The following is an 11,004-nucleotide window of genomic DNA, read 5'->3' as shown; positions in this document are numbered from 1 at the left end:
CGGCGTGACTGCATCCGGAAAGTGGACTATGTTGTGTTTCACTCGGTCATCACTCTGGTTATCAGTAAACACGTTTACTTAATTTATTGATGTAACAACATCACTCTGGTCATGCTTTTAGTTTAACTTGTTATTTTGTCCGTTGAGCAGAGTGCAGAGAAAAGAAATTCAGAACATGTTCGCCTCGCATGCACAGCCGGCTGGCTCGAGCCACAGAAAGCACCTTGACATTCAGCAGGCCTGTCATCAAAATATAGTCAGAGAAGAAGAATTTGGTTGGAAGGCAACCGGGTGTATCGCTGAGATTCAACTCCTTTTCTGTTTCCCCCTGTTCCATCCTTTCCCCGGAGTTGGGCTGCTATGTACAGGTATCTGAACCTGCTCTGTGTTCGGCATGCTTCTCAGCTCTGCTGAGTTGCTCTCCCTGTGGGAGTCTGAACATTTTTCCACCTCTTTTGATAAAGATTGGCCTTCGGCCTTTTGGAAAGTAGTCACAGAAACACAAGGACAAGGTAGGGTGATATATAGTCAAAAACTGTGACCGAAATTTTCATCATCATCATCATCAAGTGATATCTTACAAGCGTGCGGAAAGGGCAATCAGCCAGGTCTCAGGGACTCAGGCCATGGTTGCATACTTTGCTCCGACGAACACAACGCCCCTAGCTACTAGTACTCCTAGTTTGGGCCCCAGCAGCTGAGGTACATGACGGTCCTCTGCCCCTCCTCGGCCTTCTCTGCCCGTCGCCTCTCCGCCGCCGCCGCCGCCGCGGAGGTCGGGAGCTGCTTCTTGCCTTGCGAGACGACGACGCGGACGTTGGCCTTGGCCTTGGCGGCCCGATGGATGGACCTGAGCGCGTAGTTCCAGCGACATAGTCCGGCCTGGTCCTTGAGCGCCTCCACGGCGCCCACGCTCATCACCACCATCCACGAAGCCTTCGCCGGAGCAGCCATCTCCTCCCCTTCTTGTCCCTGCGTTGCTGGAGAGAAGGTACTGAATTGTGATCTCTGTGCCCTATAGAACTACTGAACTTGCAGAGCTGCGGTGGTGAAGAAAGTGTGCTGATGCTTGTCCTTTTTTGCTTGCACTGCCTGAACTGATGCCTGTTGTGTTGATGGAAGGACGAGTGGGAGTGGAACGGGGTTATATACGGGAGAACCGGAGCAAAACAGGCGGCCGCGGGCTCTGGGTTTCCAGGACACCGGGTGCTTTTGGATACACCTTTGCTTAGTTGCATTGCACCGGACTTATCGCTGTCGATGTCCCGGTGGACCTCGTCTCGTCTTGTTTTCTTGCGGCCAAGCGGCTGGTTTTGTCCACTGGTACCGAACCAAGGTGCCGAGTTGAGATACGAGCGATGGACGACGAAGGTGTCAAGCAAAGCTTTTAGCAGATTCCGTATAACCTCGCCTGAGCGCGTTTTCCCTGTGGTTTTACGGGATGACAAAAAGGACGGCTCGAGCAGGTCTGGTAAAAACGATCCGTCCCGTAAAGTTTTTACGAGAGGCCTGTAAACTGCCCGCGATTTTGGTGTATATGCTGGCTCTATCCATGGATGGTTTTGATAATTCATAACAACATATATCTTATTGAGCTAATGCTATTTCAAGATAAACATTTCAGGAAAGCTCAATGGTTGGCATGGCATGGATGAGAAACGTGGACCCCTCAAAATGCTAAGGACAAAAGGATTGGCTCAAGCTCAAAGCACAAGACTCTACAACTTACTTTTAGTGATCCAAGATCACATTGAGTCCATAGAAAAGTCAATACTATTAAGAGGGGGTGAGGTGTTGCTTAATGGCTTGCTTGCTCAAAGTGCTTAGTGATATGCTCCAAAGCCCTCAACCACTTTCTCACATCCACATATGTCCCATACTAAAAGTCAAACTCGGCCCTACCGAACCTTTCTATCCGGCGCCACCGAGTTCAATTGACATAGCCACTGCCAGAAACCCTAGTCTTTTCTGTCTCACCGATAGGGATCTCGGTCTCACTGAGATGGGATTGTAATCTCTCTGTTTCCCTTCGTAACATTTCTGTCAAACCGAGATGAGCGATCGGTCCCACCGAGATTGCAATGCAAACTCTCTGTTTCCCTGTCATAACGTTTCGGTCCAACCGAGATGAGCGAATCGGTCCCGCCGAGTTTGCCTGACCAACTCTCTCGTTAGCTTATTACCAAAATCGATCTCACCGAGTTTGTGTAATCAGTCTCACCGAGATTACGTTATGCCCTAACCCTAATGATATCGGTCCCACCGAGTTGACATGTCGGTCCTACCGAAATGCCTAACGGTCACATTATGAACTAAATCAGTCTGACCGAGTTAAACGATTCGGTCCCACCGAGTTTGGTAAGTTGTGTGTAATGGTTAGATTTTGTGTGGAGGCTATATATACCCCTCCACCGACTCTTCATTCATGGAGAGAGCCATCAAAACATGCCTACACTTCCACTATCCATTTTCTATGAGAGAACCACCTACACTTGTGTTGAGATCAAGATATACCACTCCTATCACATAAATCTTGATCTCTAGCCTTCCCCAAGTTGCTTTCCACTCAAACCTTCTTTCAATCAAATCCATATCCTGTGAGAGAGAGTTGAGTGTTGGGAAGACTATCATTTGAAGCACAAGAGCAAGGAGTTCATCATCAACACACCATCTATTACATTTTGGAGAGTGGTGTCTCCTAGATTGGATAGGTGTCACTTGGGAGCCTCCGACAAGATTATAGAGTTGAACCAAGGAGTTTGTAATTAAGGGCAAGGAGATCGCCTACTTCATGAAGATCTACTCTAGTGAGGCAAGTCCTTCGTGGGCGACGGCCATGGTGGGATAGACAAGGTTGCTTCTTCGTGGACCCTTCGTGGGTGGAGCCTTCTGTGGACTCGCGCAGCCGTTACCCTTCGTGGGTTGAAGTCTCCATCAACATGGATGTACGAATGCACGACCTATCGAAACCACGACAAAAACATCCGTGTCTCCTATTGTGTTTGCACTCTCTAAACCCCTCCCTTTACATTCTTGCAAGTTGCATGCTTTACTTTCCGCTGCTTATATACTCATTGCATGCTTGCTTGAATTGTGCTAAGATTGCTTAACTTGTGCTAAGTTGTTAAAATCTGCCAAGAACTAAAATTGGGAAAAGGCTATATTTTTATTTGGTCAAGTAGTCTAATCACCCCCCCTTTAGACATACTTTCGATCCTACAATTGGTATCAGAGATTTGGTCTCTATTTGCTTTGATTTCCATAGCTTTTGATGGTCATAGCCTTGGTCTCACAACCTAGGAGAGTATGGCCTCTAGCGAGGGAAATTACCACCGTAGAGGTCCTTACTTTGATGGCACAAATTTTGCTAGTTGGAAGCATAAGATGAAAATGCATATTCTTGGACATAACCCCGCTGTTTGGGCTATTGTGTGTATTGGCTTGCAAGGTGAATTATTTGATGGGAGAGAACCAAACCGTGAAGCTACCGCGAAAGAGTTGAAGATGCTGCAATACAATGCTCAAGCTTGTGATATTCTCTTCAACGGATTGTGCCCCGAAGAATTCAACAAAATCAGCCGTCTTGAGAATGCAAAGGAAATTTGGGATACTTTGATTGACATGCACGAAGGTACTGACTTCGTCAAGGAATACAAATTGGATGTGCTTCAAAGTCAACTTGACAAGTTCAAAATGAAGGATGGTGAAGGCGTCTCTAAAATGTACTCTAGGCTTGCTCTCATCACAAATGAGATTGTCTGCTTAGGAAGTGAAGAGATGACCGACAAATTCATCATCAAGAAGATCCTAAGAGCCTTGGATGAAAAATATGATATCGTGTGCACATTGATCCAAATGATGCCAAATTACAAGAATCTCAAGCCAACAGAGGTCATTGGAAGAATTGTTGCTCATGAGATGTCACTCAAGGATAAGGAAGGGCTCCACAACAAGTCAAGTGGTGCTTACAAAGCCTCATGTGAAGCTCCCACATCATCAAGTGAGAAACAAACCTCCAATGAAGAATTGAGCCTAATGGTGAAGAACTTCAACAAGTTCTACAAGAGTAGAAGCAAGGAAAGAAGTTCCAAGTCAAGGTCCTACAATGACAAAAGATCTTTGAGTCGTGAGCGTAATTGCTACAATTGTGGAAGACCCGAACACTACTCCAATGAGTGTACGGCTCCCTACAAAAGAGAAGAAGATTCTCCAAAAAGAAGTAGAAGAGAAGAATCACCACCAAGGGAAAGGAAGAGTAGAGATGATCGTTATGAATGGAGAACATCCCGGAGAAGCAAGGATTCAGAAAGGAAGGACAAATCATCAAAGAGCTACACAAAACGAAGATATCAAGCTCATGTTGGTGAATGGGTATCCAGCTCCGACTCCGACCATCACTCCAAGAGAAGCTATCACTCTAACTCTGAATATACTCAAGATGAAGGTGTTGCCAGTCTAGCACTTGTGTCAACCAACTCCTACAACATATTTGACTCACCAAATGAAGGAATTGGAAGATGCTTCATGGCTAAAGGCCCAAAGGTATCACATCCCAAGTATGTTGATTTCAATAGTGATGAAGATGACTTGTTAGGTGATGATGATTTACTTGTTGACAACTTTAGTGATGAATATTATGATGAAACGTCAATTAATCATGCTAAAACGAATGACAATGATAAGGAGAAGATTGAGCACCTAACTAAAGAACTAAACACTCTTAAGTTATCTCATGAAACTATCTTGGAAGATCATCGAGAACTTTTAAAGACTCATAAGAAGTTACGCTTTGAAAAGCTCAACCTTGAGCAAGAGCATGAGTTTCTAAAGGCAATCAATGATGATATTCGCAAGAAAAATTCTTCTTACATTGCCAAGCGTTTACTCTTATCTACTTACATGCCACAAGTCAAGTCTAGTAACAAGAACAATAAATATTATCCTTCTAGTAGTAACAATAATCATGTTAAATCCAATATTGTTGCTTCTAATAGTTCTCTTGATTCAACTAACCATTCTCTTAGCCAAGTTACACTTGAGCAAGAAAATAGCTTATTGAAGGGAATCATAGAGAAAGGTGTTTACAAGAGCCTTGGCGGAAGTAAGCAATTCAAGGAGATTGTATGCAAGCAATGAAGGCACCGGAAGAATCAAGGTGTTGGTTTTGAACGAAAGTTCAATGTCAATGGAGTTGAGTGGGAAGAAGATCAATATCCCAAGACGAAATTTGTTCCTCAACAAGAGAAGTATGATCCTACTTCTTTCAAAGGAACACAAACTCAAGATGATATTCCACCACAAGACCACATGCAAAAAGGGAAGGACAAGCTTCAAGAGGAGAATGATGCATTTGAAGAAGCTCCTAAGGCCTTGGTCAAGTGGATTCCCAAGACTACATCAAGTTCTACTTCATCAAGTACGACTACAACTCCAAGGATTCCCATCAAGATGATGTGGATCCCAAAGAAGAAGAACTAGAGAGTTCTTGAGGGTGACTCCGCCAACATACTTCACTCATATCATTTTGGCGAGGACAAGTGCAAACAACCTCCATATCTTGCACTAATCCAAGGAGTCACAAACCCTCTTGTTGGTAAGACAAGGGACAAGGTAACCTAATGCTTTCATGGACATCATCTTGCGTGTGCATCACTCTATGTCTATGGATATCCTTGCTTGTTCCTTGTGGGACTAACCCGTGTAGGTATTGAAAGTGCAACTCACTCCAATGGATTGCTCCAAATGATCTACATCAACATTGAGCATCCACATCTTCAACACCTACGTGAAGTCATCATGGACAAAACCCAAGGTTAGTTCATCCCTCTTAGGGGGGATATCACATCTAGGGGGAGCTTTACTCTAAAGAATTGAGCTAAAGCAACTCTAATGGTGTGAACACATCAATGCTTTATGTAAAAGTGGTAACCCCACTTGTGCTTAAACGATGAGTATGACCTATGATCAAATGTTCTCATTTGACTCCTAAGTCAATATACTCATATATAGATGACCTAGTCATCACCAATTGTTTAATAGATGCTATAATTGGTTGTGCATGCTTCGTCACATATTTCATTTGCCATCTTATTGTGTGAGCATGTCGTTTGCATATTTTTCTCATTCGAGGACATCCACTTGTTATTTTGTATGTTTGTCTTTCTTTTCTTTGACCAAGTGGATGGACAAGAATGCCTAAGTACCCTCTCTAGCTATCTATGCTTTTCTCATCTCAAAATCTATTCATGCTACATCACAAAGTTTGATCAAGTCAGATTCAAACCACTCTGTGTGAGGAGCACTCGGAGTCCCCGATTTGTCATAGACTTAAACTTCCAAAACCTCGTTGTGCATTTTGGTCTGACCGATAAATCAATTTTGGTCACATCGAGTTCACTAAGTTGATCTAGGTTTTCATCTCGGTGCAATCGATTAGAACTTTTTGGTCACACCGAGTTGTAGTAACTGCTCACAGTTTTGCATCTCGGGGCCACCGAGTTGTTCCACTCAATCACACCGACAGGGTCAGGTTATATATACCACGGGTCAAATTTTGGAAATTTCTCCAAAACCATTCGCCCGCGCGCAACCTGCTCCGCCTCTTCGGGTCTCCTGATCGTCTTCTCGCCGCTAGCAACCTCCCGCCACTGGACTCCGCCGCCGTCAACGGGAATCAACTCCGCCGTTGCTGTCGTAGCAAGTTCACCGCCGGATAGGGTATGAACTTGACTCTTTGTGCTATTCTTTAACTCCGATTCCTAGCACATTGGATTGCCATGACTCTTGCCACGTATGAAATCATCATGTCCAACTAAAACATCCAGTAGAATAGATTTGATCTGAAAATTTAGGGTTAGGTTTCTGCCGAATTCATCTCGGACCGACCGAGTTGTTGAAATCGGTTCCACCGATTTTGCTTAGGCCATTGCACATGCGATTCTCGGTCTGACCGAAAATTGTAGATCAGTGTGACTGAGTTCGATTCTTTGTGAAACCCTAGCAGTCTCGGTGCCACCGAACTGTGGCTCGGTCTGACCGAGTTCACTAGTTTAGGTTCCAAAAGCTGCTTCGGTATCACCGAGTTTACAAATCGGTAGCTCCGAAATGTTTTCTGTGGAAAACTAAAACTATGCTTTTGAATCAATTGTTTTGCAAAATCTCTGTACTTTGTGATCCTCATCTACTCTACCTCATCTACAACCTATTCACGGGGTCTACTGACAGTTGTTTGCTTGAAGATGTCTGATCAAAGTGATAGTCAGAACAAGTCAGAGGAGCAGGCTCAGTTAAGTGAGGGCACTAGTCCCTCAAGCAGCTATGATGAGGGTAGCAGGAGCACACCTAGTAACCTGCCCAAGGCAGCTACTAGGACAAGGAAGAGGAGAACATCTAAATCTGAAGATGAGGACTACATTGCAGCTGAGGATGAAGCCACTTCCAAGAAGAAAGTGGTGAAGAAAGAGTTTGGAACTGTAGCTTCAACAAAGCCAGGAATGAACAGAAAAGCTCCAGCCAAGAGAGTTCCTATGCTAAAGGTCAGAGCATCCACTCGAGAAGCTTTGGGATCTGAACCCAAAGAAGCAGTTGTGGCTGAGAAGAAAAGGAAAGAAAGGGCCAAGAAGACCATGGCCAAAGTTGTTGGGAAGCCCTCAATGATGGAAGAAGAGGAAGAGGTTGCTGCACCAGCACCTAAAGCTCAGAAACTGATGGGAGATGCTATAAGATCAGGGGCTGCTCCATCTAAGCCCAAAGATGCTCCCAAGGCTGCTGCTCCTAAGCCCAAGTCTGCAGCTAAGAGGAACACCAGGAGTATTCCAGCTGAAGAGAAGAACAAGGCCCCAGTGCTTGAAGCTATTGAAGAAGAAGATGATACACTTATCTTGAGAAAGTTGAAGCCCAAGATCCCTGACCACAATGATGCACATCTGGTTGCAGAGGACATGAAGCTCAGGAAGGATGCATGACTGAGATTATGGAGACAGTCTGATCCCTATGCTGTCAGGAGGAGAACTGTTGTGGACTACAGGTTCCACACAAAGGAACAACAAGATTTCTATGAGACAATTTTGCTTGACAAGAAGCCCATAGTGTGCGAAATGAGATGGGTTGACTGGGAGTACATCAGGAAGAATGAAGATCATTATCCAGGAGTATATGACAGCTTCAAAACATGTGGAGTTGACACATTTGTTTCTCAGGAGCTCACTAAGTGGAATGATGAGCTAATCATGCAGTTTTACTCCACTACCCACTTCTACCCAAATGGGAAGATCATCTGGATGTCAGAAGGTACTAGGTATCAATCCTCTGTAGAAGAATGGGCACAGTTGATCAATGCTCCAACAGAAAGTGAAGATGACTTGGATGTCTATGCCAAGAAGAAGAAGGATCACAACTCCATGGCTAGTATGTATAGAGAGATCCCAGATGCTGCTCTAGAGACACATAAGTTTGGATCTGTACATTACTTGTTGTCACGTTTGCCTACCATCAACTGGATCTTAAGGCACACTTTGCTGCCCAAGTTAGGTGATCACAAGATGATCAGAGGACATGCTATCAACTTGCCTCATATATTTGATGTGCCTCAAAAATTCAAAGTCATGAGTCTGATTGTGGAGACAATCAAAAGGACTGCTGCTGATCAGAAGAGATCTTGTGGATATGCCCCACATATTTAGGAGCTCATTAACTCCAAGATGGGCACATGCAAATATCTATTGGATAAAGAGCACCTGCCCATCTACCCTGACGTTGAGGACAACACCATTGTCATGGATGAAAATGAACCATCATCAGCCCATGCACATAAGAAGAGAGAGAAGGCAAAGGCAGAAAAAGGTGCAAAGATGCCAACATCTGAAGAAGCATCTCAAGTTTTCTTGAAGAGCAAGCAAGATCAGCTTGGATACCTAATTGCCTCCACCTTGAGGATTGAGAAGGGCTTGGCCACCCTGACTCAAAACCAGGAGAGCTTGGAGAGGATCATTGAGCAGAAATTTTATGATCTTCATGTCAAGATAACTGAGATCCAGTCAGTAGTTGAGGAACTTTAGGAGGAAGTGGAGGAGAAGAAGGGAAAGTGTACTACAAATGCTTTTCATAGAGTGCCCAGGAGCCAGAGATCTGCTGCAATGTCTGTCACAGATACGAGAGCTACTACATCAGCACCAGCAGCCACAGCATCAGTTCCACCAGCTCCAGCAGCCACTCCACCAGCTCCAGCAACATCAACAGAAGCCTTCGTCCTTGGATCCATCTCAACGCCACCTCATGAAGACCAAGCCTGAGAGTCTTTTAGCACTATGCATTTTTTATGAACTTTTTGGTAACTTGTTGCGAAAGGGGGAGACAATGTATAGATCATAGTCTGAGAGAAAGAGAGAGAGTGTTTCTTTTTGGTATCTCTTTGCTTTGCTTGAACTTTATTGTGTGTTTGCTTGATACACTATGTCTTTTGTGTTATACTTGGATGATCATGTGTTTGATCATATGCTACTTAATGCTTGTTGGATGATATTACCTCTTATATCCTTTTATGATCATCCACTTGCTTGGTGATGAGTGCATGCTTTTAACTTATATCATTTTGAGCGCTCCACCAAGATGTATGTGACATGAAATAGTAACCCATGATCTTAACACATTGTGCATTTGCAGTCCAAAGCAAATTTTAATTAATGTGCAAATTTAGGGGGAGCTCTTACTTATCACATACTTCTCAGAGCGACGATGTTTTTTCAATCTCATTATCACTTGTCGAAGCTTTGATCTATATGTTGTCATCAATTACCAAAAAGGGGGAGATTGAAAGTGCAACTATCCCTAGGTGGTTTTGGTAATTCATAACAACATATATCTCATTGAGCTAATGCTATTTCAAGGTAAACATTTCAACAAAGCTCAATGGTTGGCATGGCATGGATGAGAAACATGGACCCCTCAAGATGCTAAGGACAAAAGGATTGGCTCAAGCTCAAAGCACACGACTCTACATCTTACTTTTAGTGATCCAAGATCACATTGAGTCCATAGGAAAGCCAATACTATTAAGAGGGGGTGAGGTGTTGCTTAATGGCTTGCTTGCTCAAAGTGCTTAGTGATATGCTCCAAAGCCCTCAACCACTTTCTCACATCCACATATGTCCCAAACCAAAAGTCAAACTCGGACCTACCGAACCTTTCTATCCGGCGCCACCGAGTTCAATTGACATAGCCACTGCCAGAAACCCTAGTCTTTTTGGTCTCGCCGATAGGGATCTCGGTCTCACCGAGATGAGATTGTAATCTCTCTGTTTCCCTTCGTAATGTTTCGGTCAAACCAAGATGAGTGATCAGTCCCACCGAGATTGCAATGCAAACTCTCTGTTTCCCTTTTGTAACATTTCGGTCCAACCGAGATGAGCGAATCGGTCCCACCGAGTTTGCTTGACCAACTCTCTGGTTAGCTTATTACCAAAATCGGTCTCATCGAGTTTGTGTAATCAGTCTCACTGAGATTACGTTATGCCCTAACCCTAATGATATCGGTCCCACCGAGTTGACATGTCGGTCCCACCGAAATGCCTAATGGTCACATTATGAACTAAACCGGTCTGACCGAGTTTAACGATTTGGTACCACCGAGTTTGGTTAGTTGTGTGTAACGGTTAGATTTTGTGTGGAGGCTATATATACCCCTCCACCCAATCTTCATTCGTGGAGAGAGCCATCAGAACATGCCTACACTTTCACTATCCATTTTCTGAGAGAGAACCACCTACACTTGTGTTGTGATCAAGATATACCACTCCTATCACATAAATCTTGATCTATAGCCTTCCCCAAGTTGCTTTCCACTCAAACCTTCTTTCAATCAAATCCATATCCTGTGAGAGAGAGTTGAGTGTTGGGGAGACTATCATTTGAAGCACAACAGCAAGGAGTTCATCATCAACACACCGTATATTACCTTTTGGAGAGTGGTGTCTCCTAGATTGGTTAGGTGTCACTTGGGAGCCTCCG

The 11,004-nt window shown here is 44.2% G+C and overlaps 1 protein-coding gene across 1 annotated transcript; it reads right to left on the bottom strand.

The window, feature by feature from the left end:
• Nucleotides 1-525: 525 nt before the first annotated feature.
• Nucleotides 526-1,101, bottom strand: LOC119368721. The gene has a single exon (XM_037633895.1). It carries the CDS (start codon nucleotides 952-954, stop codon nucleotides 679-681), a length of 276 nt encoding a protein of 91 aa, XP_037489792.1. The 5' UTR covers nucleotides 955-1,101; the 3' UTR covers nucleotides 526-678.
• Nucleotides 1,102-11,004: the final 9,903 nt, after the last annotated feature.

This window comes from Triticum dicoccoides, chromosome 2B (genome assembly GCF_002162155.2).
Source record: "Triticum dicoccoides isolate Atlit2015 ecotype Zavitan chromosome 2B, WEW_v2.0, whole genome shotgun sequence".
Classification (NCBI taxonomy): domain Eukaryota; kingdom Viridiplantae; phylum Streptophyta; class Magnoliopsida; order Poales; family Poaceae; genus Triticum; species Triticum dicoccoides.
This window is presented reverse-complemented; position numbering and strand designations above follow the sequence as displayed.